Genomic DNA, 21,088 nt, shown 5'->3' on the forward strand with positions numbered 1-21,088 from the left:
AACCAATTTATAATCAAGGACTATTTCAGAATAGGTGTGGTTCAGAAGGATTTCACTGGAAACATTTATTTTACATAAAATCTTCAATTTAAATTGACATGTAAAATAACTGTACAAGTTTCTGTCATCCTTGCCTTTACAATTTGACTTATAGAACATCTTTAAGTGCTGACACTTTACATCTGTCTCTAGGATTACTTTTTTCTCCATGGAAAATGGTGAATTATACATTTGTTTATTGATAAAAATTGGTTTAATTAAAATTGTTTTTAAATCAAACACACACTGTGACACATATAAATTGACTTACAACTTGCTCAAAAATCTTAGCAGAATTTAGTACAAGAAAATGATCATAAACTAGTCTAAATGCATTCAGAATGGAGCTGGGAATTCTATCATGAGGGTAAACTTTACATGATTGTTTTTAATCTAGTGGAGTTTCTGCATGTACTTCCAGGTTGTCACTCAGATCAGGGCAACAGGTAAGCCATGACATATTTAATTGTTGAATTTGTTATCAAAATCTCTGGTAGAAGTGAGATGAACCAGTTAAGGATATATTTAATATTCTAGGCTCTCAGTACACACACAGTGAAAAGACAGTGTGTGTCGCAGAAAACTCAGGCCGGCGTTTCCCTTGCAGAAGTTAGTCTGTCCTAAACTTCTCCTGAAAGCAAAACTATTCATTCATATCTTTCAAAAAATACTTTTTTCACAAAAATGCAAACTTATATTAAATAGTTTAAATGTCATTGTAATGAGAGGTAACATGGTGGGTTTTTTTCCCCATGAAAAAAATGTGTTTCTGTTTTCTGACTAGTTCTACTAACAATAAGCTAAAGTACTCTTTAGTAGTTTTGCCTTTGGTTAACGTGTCATAGGTTGGCTATTCAGAATAAATATATTATTGGATGAATCCTTGAACTGCACTCAGGAGTCTTTTATACTCCCAGCAGGAACTTCACTACTGACTTCAACAGCTGAGGTTAAGCCTACTCTGAACATGTGTAAAAATGCCCAATAGAATAGAATGGATTGATATGAAACACTTGAGCATTGTGTTTATTGAAGCTTTTTAGATACCTGAAAGACAAAGTTTTGTGGTTAAATACCATGGGGAATATCTGCCAGAAACAAAAAATGAAAAAAAAAAAATTAAAACCATCTTGGAATATTTTAAGTCAAATGCCAGGAATCCAGTAAGCTTATTGAAAAATACAGGTTTAGTTAAACCCCAGAGATATGGTAGCATATAATGAGTGATAGCTGTATATAAGAATGCTAGGGAAAACGGGCACAGTAAATCAGGTGATGATGATTCAATGTGTATTGAATGCAGGAAGAGACAAAAGACACTGTCCCTGGTGAAAATTAAAAGGAGGAAGCAAACGTACGTTATGATTCAGGTCTATTTTTCATAACAGAGTACAGCTTTATTCAAAAGGAGGAAGTTGGTGGTTTTTCTGATATATTCTGAGCAACTAATGAAGGTATTCAGTAAGCTTGCCCATGAGATAACGATGGATTTCAATCACTTGAATACCAGTTTGAAAAACAATATGTCAGGACATAAAATGTTCATCCAGTTCTTTTAGTATTTTAGGGATGAACTTTTGCTTCACAGTACAGAGGAAGTTACAAGAGGAATTATCAACTGGAACTGCATGACAAGTAGAGAGGAGCTCACTTTGATTTTAAAGGCAGAAAGTAAACTGAGTGAAAGTGATCATGACACATTTGACCAAAATAGACTTCCCTACTCTGCGAGAAAGAGGAAGAAAAAGCATGTCAGCACTGCCAACTATGGATTGCATTGTTATGTAGAAATAGTTAAACTAGCTTTAATCAAGCTAGTCTAGGTACTAAAAGCAGGCTCATCATAACAGCATGCCATTCTATATGAGTTAATTAAACTCCTTTCTGTACAGTCTAGGCCTGAGCTCAGTCATTTAAAGCTAACCTAGATTTTCTACAGAGAACAATAGACTCATTTTTAATTAAATATACAATAGCAAGCTATCTTGATGTGAACAAAAGGAAGGAAAGGAAGCTTAAGTAGATTGTGTTAAAATCACACTAAAAGCTCTTCAAGAATTTAAAGAAAGAAGTCACAATAGGGGGACATAACTGAAGGGTAACATAAAAGAATATGAAAAAAATGATAAAATTACGAAGCCTACAGTATAAAATGAATGACAGGTAAAAAGGAGTATAGAATGTAACAAGAAAATGTTCTGGAAATACATTAGAAGTGCCCAGATACTTACTTAAATATATCTTATCACAGAGTTTAAAGAAGGAATGAGCTAAAAACTATGTAAATTTTATGAAAGCGAGTTAATAGGACTTAAAGAAATTTACTTAATATTGTAGCAAAGACAATCTCTGAATTGCTAGAAGACTATATAGGTTTAAAGAGACAAGAAAATGATAAAATGCATCTAAGGAAAGCTGGTCTAAAGCAATCCAGATTTATTTTGATGTTATGGAAGCATCTAGAATAAATTTCACAATTAAGAAGTTACCATGTCAGGAACAGATGCCCTCACACTACTCTAATGCCCTTTTTTACAATCAAATACACTGATTCAGTAGAAAAAGAGAAACAGTAAGTATCATAAATCTTGAATTTAGTATCATTTAGACACTGTCCCATGAGAGTTTCATTAAAACAAAAAGCCAAAGAAACATAATTTTCATGAAAGCACAAGCAATTGGCATGCTGCTTACAAAAATCAAACTTGGAGAGCACCTGAAATGAGAACCCATAAGGATCTATTATCATTTCAGTTCTATTCAGTATTTTCTTTAGTGATTTGCAAGATGCAACAGAATATAGCTATATTAAAAAATTTGTTTCTCACCAATGTGAGAACTAGAAGACAGTATCAAATTTCAAAACTATTTTCTTAGCTTGAATAAATGTCTAACGTTAGGAGGATGAAATCATCATGGCTAAGGTAAAATATTATACCTGAGAAGAACTTAATTATATAGGAGAAAAAGTGGAGAAGTAGATGGCATTATGTTAGAATCAGTTCTAAGCAGAAATTTCTGTCAAAGTAAAACAAGCAAGTTCTTACTGGGGTGTATTTATGAATGTTCTTCTCATATGTAACACATGGGGCATAATTACTGCACTCTAGTTGGTGTTGATGCCATATCATAAGATAAAGGCAAAAGTCATACTGGAAAGAAGGCAGAATAAAGCTGGAAGAATAAATCCTTTCTGAGTGTAGTCTATAAGAAAAGTGAGAAAATTTTAGTCTATGAGAGGATGATATACATATCCTCAGAAACAATTATATGAGTAAGTATATATTTATATACAAATATTTATTAAAACAAATATGAGGCACATAAATACTGTTCACCTTCACATAATGCATCCAGCTCTGGGGTCCTCAACACTGGAAGGACATTAACCCGCCAGGGCAAGTCCAGAGGAGGCCACCAAGATTATTAGAGGAACGGAGCACCTCTGCTCCGAGGAAAGGCTGAGAGATTTGGGATTCTTCAGCCTGGAAAACAGAAGGCTTCAGGGTGACCTAATTATGTCCTTGCAGTACCTGAATGGAGCCTACAAGAAAGATGGGAAAGACTATTTACAAGTGCATGTAGTGACAAGGACAAAAGTAATGGTGTCAAACTAAAAGAAAGTTTAGATTAGATGTTAGGTAGAAATTCTTTATTGTGAGGGTGGTAAGGCACTGGAACAGGTTGCTCAGTGAAGTGGTGGATAACCCATCCCTGGAAGTATTTGAGGCCAGACTGGATGGAGTCCTGAGCCATCTGGTCTAGTGGAAGGTGTCTATGCCCATGGCAGGGGTGTTGGAACTAGATGATTTTTAAGGTCCCTTTCAACCCAAGCCTTTCCATGATTGTGATTCCATGATTTCCACTGGAAGTATGACAAGGAATGCAGCAAAGAAAAATCAGGTCGGCTATTGGACAAATGCATATTCACAGATACTGTCAGAAGTTTGTACAAGCTACATGCAAATTTTGCAGATAAACTTCAAACAGGTACTTTTACAAATTGATTAGAAAAATAGTATATGCAGATGATAGAAGTAGTTTTCAAACTGTGATCTTTGCCTCCTTAGATTCTGTGAAGTACTCCTAAAGACCCCGAAAGACAATTAGCCAAAGTAAACCTGCCTTCTATAAATACAACAACTCTCTTAGTTATGTCCACAAATTGAAAATATTTGAGTAACACTGATCAACATATACCTGAATCCACCTCAGTGCAGAGAGTGCATCAATCCCTTGAGGTCAAGAAGCCTGTAATTCTTTTAATTCCTGTGTGAAAAAATTATATCCTCTCCATGAATCCAATTTCCAAACTTATAAATATGCAAAAAGCAATGTTTTTCTACTGCACAAGAGATCATGTCTGTAAAACCATAATAAATTGTTCAGATACAGTGGAAGTTCTAGGAATTGAAGGGTTTTTACACAAACTAAGAGATTCCACTTAACTCCTGTTTCCATAGAGGTCTTTTTAGGCAATTATAGGACTTGAACAGCATGAAGCTGAGTCAGAGGAGGTTTAGGTTGACTATAAGGAAGAGGTTCTTCACCCAGAGGGTGGTTGGGCACTGGAACAGGCTCCCCAAGGATGTGGTCACATCCCCAAGCCTGACAGAGTTCAAGGAGCTTTTGGAAAATGTTCTCAGGCACATGGTGTGACTCCTGCGGATGCGCGGAGCTGGACAATCCTGATGGATCCCTTCCAACTCCGCATATTCTGTGATTCTAGGATTTGGACACACCTCCTGCCCGGACAGCTTCTGTCACACGCATTACGGGCACAATGATCTCACTGCAGTGGCACTACAATTAAAACTTTTATTTTAATCCACATAACGAAGCTGTTTCGCAATGTAATACAGCGTGAGCTTCCCTCCGTGTGCGCCGCGGAGGCCCCGAAGGGCCGCAGAGACACCACAGCCCGGGCGAGGGCGCAGAAGCCTCGGTGCCGACCGACTCCTCCATTTCTCCGGCCTTTTCCCTGGGCCACCTTCCCCCGCCTCTCCGCGGTACAAACGGGGCGGGCCGGGCTCGCCAGCCCGGCTGCGGCCACGACCGGCCCGCTCTCCCCGCCTCCCTGAGGCGCGGCCTGGCCCGGTCCGGCCTGCTGCGGCGGCGGCACCGGCACCTCGGCCGGGTGGCTCCATGGCTTTCATCCGCAGGCGGCGGCTGGAGCGGGAGCTGTACTCCAAGGAGAGGTGAGCGGTACTGCCTCGCCGGCCCCGGCCGCCCCCGCTCGGTCCCGGCCCCTGGGAGGGCCCGGCGGAGCTGCGGGCGGCGCGGCCTCCGGACAGGCCGCGGCGCATCGGCGGGAGGAGAGCCCGGGCGCTGCGCTGCCCTCGTTGTTGTTACTGTTGAGATCAGGTGGCTGATGGTTCCTCTGAGTTAAAACTGAAAAGGGTGGGGAAAGGACCTGGGGAAACAGGAATGCTGCTTGCTTTGCATAAACTGCGTGAAAAATAGCGTCTTGTAGATTTTGTAGATTTCTGTATATTAGTTGGTTCTCAGTTGTGCTTGTGGCATGAAGCCGTGCTTCACTGAAGTTTGTTGTTTTGGTGTTTTTTTTTTTTTCTTTTCTGAACACTGTAGTCTGTACTGTCAACCCTTAAATTACAGACTCTGTGTTGTCTCTTAAAAGTGTTAAATTCAATTAGCCCGTTCCTGCTTGCTGACTGTAATCTTTGTTTTGTTTCTGAACGTACTACAAAGGCTTATCACACGTGCTTGAGTGTATCCTGAATTTACTCTCTTATTTTTGGGTAGTGTCCCACTTTCTTTTGCCTGGTTTAGCTGTATCTGTCTTGTCAAAAAGTTTCAAAATCTTTTGCAAGCTTAATATTTCCACGTAGGAAATGTTTGTGAGAGCAATAGGTCGGCATGGGTCACACAATAGATGGACACCCACCACCTTCTCCGGGGGGATCCGGGATCCGTAGTTGTCTCCTGCTGCAGGAACCAAAGAAACAGCAGGCTGGTCCAGTGCGAGCCCTGTGCAAATTCCTGGTGCAGGTCTCTGCTGGTTACACAGTACTGTTTATTGTTGATGAGAAAACCACATGATGAAGAGCTGGACTCACTCTGTCCATACAAATTCTGATTCATAGCTGTTCAGCCCATGGAAGCTACCACATCCTCTGAAGTGGGTTTTTTTTTGAAGTACAGATGTGTTCTGGATCACGTTTACTTGTTTCACATATATCTGATTCTTTGGGGGGCTGCTGTGGTTTCAGTTGTGTGTAAGGGGCTGCAGGGAGCTGTGTTATGTAATTAATGTAAATAGTCTTTTTTCTTTCTTTTGTTTTCTTTTCTTTCCTTTTTTTTTTTTTTTTTAAGCTGAGAAAAAAGGTCAAAAATCAGACTTGTCTCAAAGAAACCAAGTGGGATCTAAATCTCTTCTAAAAAGCCCTAAGAACAAACTCAGCATATCAATGTCAGCATTACTGATCTACAGTTACTGATGAGAACTTTTTCCTTCGTTCATACTTAAAAGCATACAAGGATCATATTATTTGAGCTTGTAATTTGAGCACTTCATGAAAGATCAGTCTCATTCTCATTTGCACTGGCAGCTTTTCCTATATCTGCAATGCCATTTCTTCCTCTTGCCTAACAATTGATATTATTATAAAATCCAAGTAAATTTAAATGCTTTGTACTCTATATCAGTCTGTCCCTCTCCTTCTTTTCCTGTGCTTTTCTCAGTTATGAAATTTTTAAAGCATTTAAGTGATTTAAAATATTTTGAGCTTAGATAGATTAGAATCACTGTGTTTTGTTGTGTGTTGTCCTTATATTTCTACCTTAAAACAGAAAGAAAAAACCAGCTTGCTATGACTTAATTGAAGGGACAGGTTCTGAGATTTTTTTTACCTATGTTCTGGGTGGCTGTTAGAGACACCAACTTCTGCTTGAAAGCTTTGCTTGATATTTGTATCTTTGGTGTAGGTATTTCCTAGTGAAATTGACCAGGACTGTTTAAAATTTTGTGGCAACTGGCTTTGATGTGTGTTTTGTTTTGGGGTTTGTTGTTACTTTTTTGATTTTTTTGTTACTTCTACATTTCTTTTTAGAAAACTTTGAGCTATAAAAGTTCTAGTTAAGAGTACTGTGAAACTTAATAAGAACTTAATGTTCTTCTGTAGTTGCTTTGGAGGGAAGGTAGATCAGATTAGTTTTGAGTGATCTGAAAAAAAAATATTTCTTCTTAACTATTTAGTCCACTTTAATACCAGTTACATAAGCCTTCTTTTATGACTATATGCCATTTTCTAGTAGAAAACAAGAAAATGCTGAAATGTCCTGTGTGCAGGACAATTAATATAATCCCTAAAATATTGCCCCTTCATGAACAGCAGTCCTTTTTTACAAACAAATTTAGTTACAAAGCATCAAATTAGATGATGTGGTGTTTGGTTTAGGTCGTTGCTTTCTTTATAAATTGATTTCTCACTTCTGCTGGCAGTGTGCCCAAATGCAGGCAAGTGTAAACACTTGATATGGGGGCTCTCTATACAGTGCAACTGGTTTGTCTTGCACCCTGCTTGGCTTCCTGTGTGAGGGGTTTATCTCTTCTGCTGGAAACATCACTCACGTGAAGCAACCTACTGGCAGCACGTAGGTGTTGCAGATGGATCTTTGTTGTGATGTTTGCTTGGGCATTGGATTTGTATATGTATATTTTATCTTTTTTTTAATCAGTAGCCTTATCTTACTCTCTTGAGACAAAATATGCATAATCATGGCTTTTATCCAAACATCAGCAAATGAGTCCTATAGCTGGCCTACAGATAGTTTGTTCTTGTTGGGAGGAGGTTTAATTTTAGAGTTGGTTTTGCTGCTGGTAGATTGGGCTGCCCCATTTTTCCATCCCTAACAATTTCCTTCTGTTAGCAGCGTTGTACTTCCAGTTTCAGGTCAAGTGATTGTGCGAGGTGTTGGATCAGCCGCTTGAAACCCTAGTGTCCAAGTAGATTTCCAGCATGTGCTTTTCTGATGAAAGGACGAAAACAGTAAGACTTCAATCAGAGATTATGAATTTAAAGCAGGATCAATGGGTACCTTTCCTACATGATATGAACAGGATTTTTCCAAGGCATTGGTCCCTGCATGGTCATTCTGTGTCCAGTTTGAATAAGTCCAATGCTACCAATTTGGTAGGTGAAATTGTTATATAAAATAAACTGTGGACTTTTTTTATTTTCTTTTTTTTTTCCCCAGGTGTTGTTGGATGTCTGAGTCTTTTTCAAACTGAAGTATAGAGGGACACATACATCAAGCAGAGTAGCAGTAAAATTCTCAAGCCGACTAAACATAATGCAGCACACTTTTCTTTGGAGGATACTTTGTAGCATCTTGGCAGGATTTTTAAACCCCAGGTTGTAGTTTGTGAAGAATGACTGGCTTCTTGGCTGCATACTCAGAACAATGCTAGGAATGTTTGGGTGCCTGTGGGTTCCCAAACCTTGTGTATTGGGAATGACGTCATACAAGCTGAAGTTTTTGCAAATGTTTTCTTGACACTTAGTGCTGAGTTTTCTTATGCGTCTTGGGTGTGTTCTTGACTCATATTCCTCAGACCTTTTCTGAGTGGCAATTATATGGTAACTCTTTGAGAAAGGAAGTGAATTTTGTTTTTCTTGGCAAGATAGTTACCTTTTTCTATTTTCTACCTGGAGCTGCTTCTCAAAGGAATACTGATTCCCTTCACAAGACAATACCTTCCAACTGACTGTCATATGAATTTTTCAGTTATTTTTAATATAGTCTTTCTGGGACTGTACAAAGACAGGAATTTGAAATAGGTCTTCAAGCAAAATTATGTCAGCATATTTTAATTTACCTCTCCCCTTAAGTGTCGGTGCTTACCTTTTAATCTCAAACAGCTCCTCGTAGACTGTTAAAAGATCAACTCTCTACTCCACCAGGTTCTGTATACTTTTAACACTGTGTGGGGATTGAAGATATTCCAACACAAAAGCTCTTAAAGCCTTAATTAAAGTTATCTGAGGGGCTGCAGAGATGTGTATGCTTACATTGTACTGATCATCCATTGATGTAGCTCCTACCCCCCAACATACACTCTCAGACAGACAGGCACAGCTGTGGCTGAAAATCTTTCCATTTTGGGCCTGGGAAACTCATTGTGTTATTTTGGTGATGTTGGTTTTTCCAGCTGTGTGAGTTGTAATAAAAGATAATCCCTTATCTAGCATGTTCTTTTTCCTTCCCTCTCCAAGCTGCTGCTGTTGGATTTTTGAATGCAGAAATTGCATTAAAGCTGAGATGTAACAGTGTAAGTGCTTTTTCACCCACTCTAAAGCTCGAGGCTTTGCAATAGTGGCAGTGGTGGCTACTGATTTATTTTACCTTGGAAAAAGTGAAACTGCCTCTTTCCCAGCATCTCTTGACAGCAGAGCTGCTGTGTGAGTTTGCTGCATTCCAAAGGATAAAGTCTTGTTGCTGGCCACCTTGTTCTTATGCCTGACCCCTTCACATGGTACTGTATCTTGTATTCCATGTACCATTCCATGTGCTAAACTATCTTGGGAAAACTCCACAGCTCTGAATAGAAGCTTGAGTTACGGCCTGTCTGCTATTGTGATAATTTTTAAGTCAAAATTGGCTGGTCTCCACAAGTGGAAGTAGTTTTTGAGGCATTACAAGCGTGTGGGACCAGCAGAGTTACTGAAGCTGCTTTTTTTTTTTTTTTCTTCAAGTGCCATTTTTCAAATACTACACGTAGTAAGAAAATTCAATCATCTTGGAAGTTCTCTGAAGGTTTGTTTGCTGTTGGTGAGACATTGAGGGTAAAGACTGGACTGTTAAGAGGCTATAGTATAAGGCATTGAACATCTTGCAGACTCTCAACCCTTATAGCTACTTCCATGGGGTTTGAACTTTTTTGAAAATCTTGTCTAATTTGTCTCTGTCATTTTCAGAATAATATATTGGGCTGTCTTTTGATAGCCTAGTATGTCAGGTTCATTGTAGGAAAAAAATAGGTCAATGATCCCTGAAGACATGCCTGTGGCTTACTAACTTCATAATTATGTTGCAAACCATTAAACAGCATTGTGACCACAACATTTGTGGGCATAAACCTGTCTTTATTAGGAAGCATAAAAATATCCTGTAATAAGCTTTAAGGTGTGAGTTTTATTGCTGGATTTCAAAGGATTTTGTGTCAACAGACATTTGAGTTGCTTTCCAAGCTATAGCATTACCTTTCTACCTAAACAGATTTTTAATAAACACCCATTAATGATTTATATTTGGGAAGTTTCAAGTAACAATTGGGCTGTTAATTTTGAAAATGGATCAAAATTAACCACTTGCTGGTAATAAGAAAAATGTCTCAAACTTGATCCTTTTCTGTTTGCCTGAAAAATAACTTTGTGACATTTGTTTATTACTGTATTACAGGAATACAGAGTTTTAGGGCACCAGGCAAAGGTGTTTAATAAAAACTGAAGGGATCTCCTCCAAATATGTATGAACCAGAACTGGGCTTTGTTTGTTGGTTTGTTGTTTGGTTGGTTTTTTTTAAGATGCTGGTTCTTGCTGATAATTTAAAAGTGGAAAAAAAAATCAAAACCCCTTTTCATTTTAGATACTAAAGGATTATTTTACATTACCAAGTTAAAACTTATTACTTGCCTAACTAACTGCTTAGATTGTGGGGTTTTTATGTCTTGGGATCAGACTTGAAGGCAAGGATGGGTAGACTGGGGACAGACTTGCTTATTGTTACTTGTCTTGACATTGATTTTTTGATCCAGGCTGCTCTTCCAGGTCAGTGTGATAAAGTCATAGGCTTACAGTGTGTTCTGTTAATTACACAGCACTGGGAACAGTACAGCTGCTCAGTGGCTGAAAGCCAAAATAAAGTTTTCAATTCTTACAGGTTTTACCTATTTCTTATACAGGATATCTCATGCATTCTCTGCCTACTGTTACTTTTTGATTATTTTTTTTTTTTAAGTCTTCCTGTCATGTGCAGAATTAAATTACTATTTTAAATCTATGTAAACATGCATGCAAATTCTTGTTGCATACCTCCTGCAGCTCTTTGCAAGGCAGTCAGCCCAAAGCCCAACTGCTTGGTTGCACATTGAAGATCCCCACTGCTGTCATTTTATAGCTATTATGATTGATACCCTAGTTTTTTCAGGCCTTCACAACACTGTTTGTCTACTTAGGAAACATGCCAGAGATTGATCTGTACCTTTGCTATCTGTAAATACTTGTTAAACCTCCTGGCAAGCCTGAAGTGTCATCATGTGCAGTGATGGGTCTCAAGAGGGACCCTGTTGATACAGTAACTATCAGAGGCTCTGATTATTTATATGAAAGACATTTCTTCTGTGAAAATAAAAAGCTCTGACTGTACTGTAGTAACAGTACAGTACAGTCATGAAACTTGATTTTTCTTTGACAACTCTATGGGTCATTAACACAGGCAAATGAAATTTAAATACTTGAGCAATAAAGACTGAGATGAGTTGAGAAGTTCCAGAAGGTTATTGCAGAGATCACGTATCATAATCTTCAGAGTTCATTGTTAGCAGTAACTTGAACTGATCTGGATTTGTTAGTCAGTAGCGAGATGCAAGTCTGAAAATTTTGCTTTCTTTTATGGTATCGTATTAATTTTAAAAGGGACAGTTTTTGTGAGATAGTCTTGGGATAGGCAGTAAGTTTGTCCCAGTTGCAGTGGGTGCTTGAGAGAAGTAGAGACTTGTGATTGTATTTGTGGAGATTTGATATCTGGGCTCTATCTGCCTTCAGAAGTGACTCGTTACAGCCTGAAAATATAGGAAATGCAGTTAGAGTAAATGGACTTGGGAGTAGCAACAAGCATAGAAATGCTAGGAAGAGCTTTCAGAAGTACATGGAAAACTCTGGAGAGTGGGAGGGGAAAATAAATATGGAAAATGCACTTAGCCTCCATGATCGACAGTATTTGAAGAAAAATGCTTTAACAGCTTCCAGCATAGCAGTACAATCCATTTTCCAGACAGAAAAGCTGAGGTCAGTGAGCAGGACATCATTGTGCAGGAGGTCGCTGGTCTACAGCGTGAAGCTCTTCAGTGATGCTGTCTCTAAGCCTGGAGAATGACTACTCATGTGGAAGAGACACAGAGAGAATAGCTAAAGGGTAAACTGGATGCTGCTAGCAAATGTGGTATTTAAAAAGGAGTAAATCTACAGTTTCTCCACAGTATTTATTTAGCCTATATAAAGAGTTTATCTTCAGTTTTTGTGCATATCTTCACTTTTTCTTTTTTTTTTTCCCCCGTCATTAAATTATCTGGTTCAGCAGCAGTAAGTGTTGTGCTAGGGAAAGAATACCTCAAATTCTTGCCCACAGCTTCTGGTTTTGGGAAGGTGAATTGATTTAAAAAGTGACAAGTACATAGATACAATAGTTTCATAGAGGCAGTTATAATGAAAAATTTCAAACACTCTTGGTTCTTTTGGTATTTTGGCTTATGCTGAGCATATTATAGTTACTGTGAATAACAGCCAGTATTTTGATATAAAAACATGGCTTGTCTTGAATACATGAGGGATGCCTGCATTTACCAAAACCTTAAAAAGTCTAGTAAATACCAGTGCTGTCAACAGGAATTTGGAAAGAATATAAAAATGTGAGGAGTTTTTTAAAAGAATAGGTGGAGACAAAAGAGAGCCCAAAAATGAAGAATTTCAGAAATGAATTCTATTGAACAAGTATTATAGTTTTCTTGGAAAAAAAATAATGGCCATAAGTGCCATTTCTCTGAGGCTCATGTTCCCTGTGTCAGTAGTGGCTGTTTCCTGATTAAAGAGAATAGTTTTTTTTAAAAAAAATTGGGTACTACCTTTGTAGTTTTCAAGAATGTAGTTTCTTGATTTGTTTTTAAATTATTTAAATAATAGTAATTGGCTTGTGGATAATAAGTTGAATGTATATGCTTATACGTAATAGAAAGAAGAACATTTTACTGGTGAATTGCTCCTTATACATCCTAACATAGCTTTATTAAAAAGCTTTGAAAATGTGATAGAAGTTGCAAAATCTGAGTTTGCAAAATTAGAAATTTTAAGTTTGTCCTGGATGATTTCAACCAGATGATATGTTGAAAAATGGGATATAATAGTGACTGCATGGAAGCTACTATGTTTCATATCCTGAGTACGATTGCATATGGCACAGAATAACCCTTGGGTCAGTTGGGGTCAGCTGTCCTGACTGTGTCCCCATGCAACTCCTTGTGCACCTCCAGCCTCCTCGCTGGCAGAGTGGGGTGAGAAGCAGAAAAGGCCTTAACTCTGTTTAAGCACACTCAGTGCTCAAATCTTTGAATTATCAACAGTTTTCAGCACAAATCCAAAACAAAGCCCCATAGTAGATACTGTATAAAAACAAGCCAAAACCAGCACAATGGGATCATAAAAAAACTGTTTTCAAGAGAGGAAAGTAAGGATAAGGCCGTTTAGAAAAAGCAGCAGAGCAGTAGGACGAAGTATATTGGAAACACAAGCACTTTTGAGTATATAGAGCCACTGTTAACTTGTAGTTGCAGTAAAAACCTTTATTGTTGTGTTCTGTTTAACAACCACAACACAATCTTTAAGTGTGCAAGATGTATTTTCAATAATGCTGTTTTTTTCCATTGTGAAATATGCTTTTTTAATGAACAGGCTGTTTGATTCACTCAGTTCATTTTTGGAACTCTTGACGTATTTACTGCTGTTTGAATACAACATGCTTGTGAATTCAAAGATGCTGTTTGAATACAACATGAACAACAATGCTCTGGGAACACTTGGTGTTTATTAGTGTTTTCACAGGCATTTCTAGTGAAGCACATCATGAGCAAAGTACAAAAAAGCTCAGAATGTGGGTACTTGTGCAGATCAGATCAGCGCTGCACACAAACAAGTTGTACTTCCAACTGAAGTTGTTTTTGCTTCTCTTGCTGTGCCAGTATCCACTGGCATTCTCTACAGCTGAAACATTCAGTGACCAAGTGTTCACCCTGCTAGAAAATTGTTGACTTTCAATCACTTGCAGCAGTTTTAGTTAAGTTGGTAGAGAAAACATTTTCATATTCTCCTTGATCTGGCCTATCTGCACTTACTTGGTACTAGCACTGGCATTACTATGATCCTGCAATTAAATACTTTAGAAGACTTAAATTTCCTATTTTTGTTTTGTTGTTGCTGAGGTTTGTTGCTAATCACATTAGTCCATGAACAGGCTTCCTGGGGGTTGAACAGAGGTACAGATGAAGTACAAAATGTGGTTGGTGAGGAAGGTAATGCTTCCTCAGAGGACATCTGTTCAGTGGCTCAGTTGCGTTGTAAAATATGTGCCAGTATTTTCACTTAACATTTTAGACCAATGTAATTTGGCTTGACTTCAAAACAATCTAATTCCATCCATTCTAAGTAATTAGTTCCTGCCCTTTCTTTTTGTATCATTGCATATTTCGCCTGGCATACATTGATCACAGCTAAAGCGTGATCTATGTGGCCTGGCTATATTAGAATAATTTCCACCCAAGACATCAGAATCAAATATATAACCTTGTATGTGTTGTAAGAGCATCCATTGATCTTCTTCAAGTGTACCCAAATTTTCCAAATAGGTTGTTATTTTAAAAAGCTAAATTAATTCATTATTGGGGTGTGGGGTGCAGCAAAGAGATCAGTGAAAACTTTCCAAACACCTGATAGGTTTTATTAAGAGTACTAACTGTTACAGTATTTTCTCTTAGAATAAAAGATTATTTATTTTTTTTTTATTTGTAGGTTTTCACTGCTTCTTCTTAACCTGGAAGAATATTACTTTGAACAGCACACAGCTAATCATATTATAAATAAAGATTGCAAAGATGAAAGGTACAAAACTTTTACATAGCTTAATTTACTGGGGTCATTCTAGGCTCATGTATCTTGAACACATGCACAAGTTGTTTTTTTTATTATTCATTTTAGAAAATTCAGAGGCTCCCTAAAAATCTGTTCAAAGTCAATTATTTTTGAACCAGATGACAATATCCAGCCCATTATCAAGGTAAGAAGTGCAAACTTAAATTTCTTGGTAACTAAAGATTCTCCTGAAAAAGCTTTTAAGAAAGACTGTATTTTTATAACTTGCTGCAGATACCGTTGAGGGATTGCATTAGTATAAAAGCCCCAGAAGATAATGAAGCAAATAACCCTTTCACAAGGTAGGTAAATTTGGGATACTTCATGTATTTAACATCCTTTAAAGCCCAAATGCCCATAATTTCAAATATCTTATTTATATTTCAGGAATACATCTGGAGGGATTTCTGTTGTATGTACCCAGGTAAGATCTGCATATAATAGATTCTTAAAGTATAAATGGGTGAGGCTACATAAATGAGCAAGCTTATGTTATTTAATGGTATTTTTCCTCAAAGCTGTCATCCAAGAGTGGGAAGTTAAATGAAAACAAAACAAATTAGTGCCAAAACTTAAGCATTAATGTGAAAATATTGATGCTGGAAATTGTGCAAACTCCTAATGACTTCATTAAGTCATTAATTCAATAAACTGAACTTTTTGTCCTGGTCATTTTATAATGGAGCTTAGGGAAACATTAGAATTGAATGAAAAAGGAGACTAGACTGTAATAAAACTTGTTACTAATCATCTTTAATTTGGTCTTGTTGTGTTGCTTTCATCTACTTTCTGCAGCATGTTGTGGTAAGGGCAGTCATCTCGGTCCCTGTGGTTCAGCTTTGTGAAAACTCTGGGCTGTGCTGTGTGTCTACCAAATAGATTTCAGAAGTTGTCCTGAAATATTGTCTTCAAGTTTCAGTCAAGAGTCATGAATGTGGATGTATTCATTCTTAGAGTTAACCAAGAGGATGCACTTTAAATTTTGATAAATTGCGGTTGATAGGTGTTCCAAAGCTGTAAAAGTTTTAAAAAAAATGTTCATGTGTTCCTTTCAGGATAGAACAGACTTGAGGCAGGAAATATGATTTTAAATATTCTTGTACATTTCTACAATCTATCTTTACCAGTGCCCAAAACTGATAGCCTTGCTCAGTTACATGCTGCTGCAGTCAAAAACAAACTCAAACATTTAATACTGTCTATACCAGAGAAGGTTTTGCTTTGTGTTGTAGTAATCAGTATATTTAATTTCATTTTGAAGCTCCTTCTGTGAAAAATACTGTGTAATCTGTTTCTTGAGTTGGCAGGTTTTCTTGTGTATGAAGTGATTTTTAAAAAAGTATTTCTAGCTCCTCCAGGTAGTTCTTCCACAGTACATCATTACTATATGTTCTGAAGAAAAAGTGATTCTAAGAAACATCTTGTAGGAAAGAGGAATTAAGTTTTAAGATTGCAAGTGTGGTTAGCAACCCCCCCACTCCTTTCCTTTGTAGCTTGCCAGTCATCTTCCTATCTCTGAGGAAATGTTCTGAAGTACTTGGGTGGCATCGTTAATGCTGGTATTTTTTATAAAAGGCATACAGACTTCCAAGTATCAAGTAGTCACTAGTTGTAATTATGACAGATCATGATGTAATTAAAAATATATTTTTTTAAGCAGAATTTTGGCTTTGTAGGAAACCACACATAGGAATACTTGTAACATCTTAAACATCTTAGTCTTTCACACTCAGAAAAAATTGTTAGTACGTAGCTGGATAAGCAACTTTTCTTTATGTAACAGACAATTTAGAACTAATGGCTTTAAAATACAGTAAATGAGAATAATAATTTGAGATTATTTCAGTATTTTTTCTTGAGAAAAAATTGGGGAGATCCTCCAAAATAGGATAGTACAGTATGCTTAAGTTTTTGCTCAGCTTATAAGTAAAAAAACCCAAACCATTATGTCTACTTATGTAATGTGGAGTAGTCAGTGTAGTTATCTTTTAGAAGAGCAATGAATGTGAAGCAGGTTTCTCATTCTGATTCTCCCATGGCACAATTCAGGTCTGTACATGCTGATGTCAGATGAAAGACACTAATTACCATTGTTTTTTGATGTAGCACTTAGAGAAGCATGCTGAGCTTATGGGCTTCTAAGCCTACCACTTGCTTTCTTCTAGCTGGATGTTTCTTGGAGCAGTCATGTGGTGAAGGTAGCCAGCTGGTGGGAATGGGGAGGGCTGTATGTAGCAGCCAGCAGGATTCTGCATAGAGAGCCTCTGTTCTTGCAAGTTTAGTGATTGCCCTGGGTTTGGGGCTGCTGCCATGATATTTTGGAGTGTAGAACTGCAGATGTGCTACCTGTAGGAAGGAAACCGAGGCACAGGGAAAGGACCTGTGATTAGCCAAGTCTCTTGGGTCAGGAGTAGAATACAGTAGGTTGTGTACTTGTCACCCCAGGATAGCAGTCCAGTGTGTTTTATTGAGTTCAGAACCAGTCTTGAATTTAGGCCTGAGATTTAGCAAGTTTGAACCTTCTCTACAAACAGCAGAACCACAACTTTTTTCTGACTTGTCACCTCTGAGATGGGGGATAGTAAGGCACAGTGTGTAAATTGGTGTGCTAGCAGTCAGGTCTTTTTATAGGAGTTGTGAGAGTGTTCTGAAGAAGGAGAGTAGTTTTATGTGGGTTTTGGAGAGGAAAGATGTTCTCAGAGATGAGGCTAGCACCAGAGAAGTAATACTGTTCAAAAGCATGGTATTGGATGAGGGAGGAAATCTGGTGTTCCTTGCGGTTGGAGCTGGAAGCAAAATGTTTAGCAGCAGAAGAAAGGTATTAATTTGAGTAAGTTTGCACAGTGTACATTGTGAGTTGCCAGTCTGGGGTAATTCCTGTTTGGACAGAACCTCTAGCCACTAAAAGAGGGGGAGGATCTGCCCCACTGAATGTAGCTGTGTGTATTTGCTTTAGTATTGCAACTCCTTGAAGGTCATATGATTAGGATGAAAGCCCACTAATCAACTGTATAAGTAAGCCTCTGAACTAAATTGGACTCTTGCCCTCCTTGCAGTTAGCTGATATAAAAGGTCATTGTTTTTCTGCAGTTTATCTGGGATAGTTAAAGCAGGATATTACAACCCAGTGTTTTACTTGCTTAAACAGTGTTCATAGCTTTGTATTTACCAGTACTTCTCATTATTTATTTATTTATTTTTAATTATTTATTTATTATTTTTGAGGTGTGATTCTGTAATGTCTGTTACTCTTTCAGGTTTTTCTCATTAAAGAAAGAAATGTTATTGCACCCTATAAAACAGTAAGAGTAAGTATGTATTTTTTCACTGCTCTTCGCAAACTGGAGTTTTGTAAGGATTTATGTTCTCATTTCTGAAAGAGTAAGATCATTATCATTTCAGGAGTATTAAAAATGAAGCTTTACAAAAAAAAGTAATTGTATATTGAAAAAACATGTCTGAAATCTTCTTTGATGGCTTTCTGATACTTCTTGGAGGGCATGCTGCAGACTTGACACTTGCCTTTTACCTTGATGTGCAGCTCTATGGACTCAACAGTCAGAACTATCAGCTGACTGCTCATGTACAGTGGACACTGCATCCTGGCTAAGTGGCTTCTCCTCAGTTCTGCTCAGACCTGAGATGAGAGATTGCTAATTGATATTTCCCAGCTGAGTGCTTCTCAGTTCAAAGAAATGGCAGATAAGGCTGCTCACAGCAGAAATTGGAGCTTACTTCTGGTTGATTTCTGCTGATGGGGTCAATCTGCTCCAATTCTGAGCCTGGAGGCTTCAAGGCACACAAATAAAGGTTATTTGCTTAAATTGTGAGGTTAGTTAAGACACAAACACAAAATTTCTATTACGCAGAGTTAATTCACGTTTTGCCCAAGAATTGAAAAAGACACAATTATATTTCTCAATGTATTTGTTTAAGAAGCTTCAAGAATGATGGAGTCCACTAATTTGTATTACTGTAGTGAGCAGCAGAGAGGCAAGAGAGGATCTCTGATCTCTCACCCAGTGCTTTTGGTTGGTTTTGTGATTAGATCTGCCTCTGAACCAGGACTTTAAAGTTGTTTGGTTTTTTTTCTGGTAATTCTTCATGTGTTAAACCTATTATGTTTTCTAGCCCTTCCATGATACATTTTGCAGCCATGTGCAAGATTTATTAAGTATCAGACAAATACCTTATCCCATTGCCAACACAGTGGAAGAGAATCAGAAGGGTTATTTGGAAAGCTTTTCACTTCATTTTCTCCTAAGTTATGATTCATCCACAGCTAAAACATTTCTGACAGTTAACCATCACAATTTACTTTACTAAAGTGCAGCTATGTTTCTGCATTTTAAAACAAGAAATCTAAGTTTGAAGTTCACCTTCAGTCTTTTCTGATTTTTTTCTGTTGCTGCTAAATATCTTCTACTTAAATTGTTGGCAGTTCCATATGCCAGTTCCATATGTCACTGAGTGCTGGAATTAAGTAATACATTTTATCTTCAATGTCTTTCTTCAATTGTTTCAGATCAATTACAAAATACTGAGCTGTTGTCTTTGAATATGGCTGGAGAGCTACAGAGACAACTGCTCACAAAAGCTGTCGCATTGTTGGTTGTAAGCAATAGTTGTAGACCATTCACTAGGATTTCTGAGAGCTGTGTTTTTTCTTGTTGAAGGAAAACGATGCTCTGGTGAAATGTTGCAGGGCTTTTATCTAAATTGCTACTGAATTTCATGTCTCCCTATAATCCAGTTCCATTTGCTTTTCGAAGCGTGCTTTCCTCTTGCATTGCTGTCAGTTCAGCTCAGATCACATACATTACACTGAAGATCATCTAGATTTTCATGTCTTCCTTCCTTCAGTTTAAAATTAATCCAGTTGTATCTACTGACCAATGTCTTGCTTTCATCTCACTTGGTTGGTTTTTTTTAAAGTCTAGCCTGAGACATCACAAAATGCTACAGAAACACGTTGCTACAGTTTTGTACTACATTCAGGGGTCATGAAAGGATCCAACAACCTTTGCTAAATATGAGTTGTGTGTAAAGTTAGTACCAGTTGACCCATACGCATACTTTTAATATACTTAACTTAAAACCAGGGATGTCTACTATAAAATGACACTTTAGAAAGCTCGGAAAACCTTTTAGGAGAAAAATGAGTGTGCCACATATGCTGGGTGATGTGCTAGGCTTTTGTAAAAGACTAGTCAAAATAGGCTGTGATTGTATTTAGGGTCTTTAAAGATTTGATGGGCTGGTGTCTTTCTTCTCTAAGAAATACTTGTTTAAAATGTAGCATGCCATTTGCTAGTACTATATTTGCATGTATTTAAAATAGATATTAAAATAGCCAATATTAAAATAGGCAGAATAGGTACTACTCCTACATTAACTGATGCTTTCACAGCGTTCACTTACTTCAGTGCTATTGTGCTGTATGGTGTTGAACAACAGACCAAATACTGCACAGAGAGCTTTCCACGGGGAGGATGTATTTGTAAAGAAAAAAGATTAGGTTTTACATCTGCTTTTGGAATCTTTGAGATATAACGCAATCTTTAATAACATAGTTTTACCAGGTTTTAGAGTTTTGTTATTTAGGGGTTTATAGTTTAGTTTAGTTTGTTTTGACTTTTTTTTTTCCACTGAGGTCTATTTGGAATTAATTTGTAGTAAATGTACTTTTAATTCTAGGGTAGAACAGAACACTTATTCCAACTGGATGTTGCTGGGAAAGTAGGAGATGTTGTGCAAACTCTACATCAGGTATGTAGTTATTCGATATTCCTGCATATTTCATCACAGCATCTTTTGATTTTTAGTGTAAAACTTTATTTTATCTCAGGGTGAAAATCTTGGAATATTTATTTTTAAAATGTGGACTTGAACACGGTGTCTAGTTCTGACAGCTGTTGTAAGTGACCCATATTAGCTTTTAGTATGCAGGGTGGTAGTAAGCAAAGTAGTAACATAGCAGTAGCAGTGAATAAATATGTCCTACTGTAAAAAGAAATAATAATAGATATTTTAATATGTTCTTACAAAGAATGCTAAAGCCCCTCCTGTTCCTGTTGACTTTTGAGCTGTGTGGGACATCTCTGTGCTATTTCACTTTAAGCTCGTTGTT

The 21,088-nt window shown here is 37.5% G+C and overlaps 1 protein-coding gene across 2 annotated transcripts in view; it reads left to right on the plus strand.

The window, feature by feature from the left end:
* The first annotated feature begins 5,081 nt into the window (after window positions 1–5,081).
* Window positions 5,082–21,088, plus strand: part of NSMAF (neutral sphingomyelinase activation associated factor) — a 38,914-nt gene continuing 22,907 nt past the window's right edge. The window contains exons 1-7 of one of the 2 annotated variants that reach the window (XM_014257741.2): window positions 5,082–5,237; window positions 14,839–14,928; window positions 15,025–15,103; window positions 15,193–15,260; window positions 15,346–15,382; window positions 18,216–18,266; window positions 20,656–20,727. In XM_014257741.2, coding sequence (XP_014113216.1) covers window positions 5,185–5,237; window positions 14,839–14,928; window positions 15,025–15,103; window positions 15,193–15,260; window positions 15,346–15,382; window positions 18,216–18,266; window positions 20,656–20,727 — 450 coding nt within the window. In that variant the 5' untranslated portion in view covers window positions 5,082–5,184. Of the gene's footprint in view, window positions 5,238–7,951; window positions 8,193–14,838; window positions 14,929–15,024; window positions 15,104–15,192; window positions 15,261–15,345; window positions 15,383–18,215; window positions 18,267–20,655; window positions 20,728–21,088 lie in introns of those variants that run through there. The other variant, XM_014257746.2, reaches the window with a different exon arrangement.

This window comes from Pseudopodoces humilis, chromosome 1 (genome assembly GCF_049639895.1).
Source record: "Pseudopodoces humilis isolate 2021_Gansu_Grassland_sample_001 chromosome 1, ASM4963989v1, whole genome shotgun sequence".
Lineage (NCBI taxonomy): Eukaryota > Metazoa > Chordata > Aves > Passeriformes > Paridae > Pseudopodoces > Pseudopodoces humilis.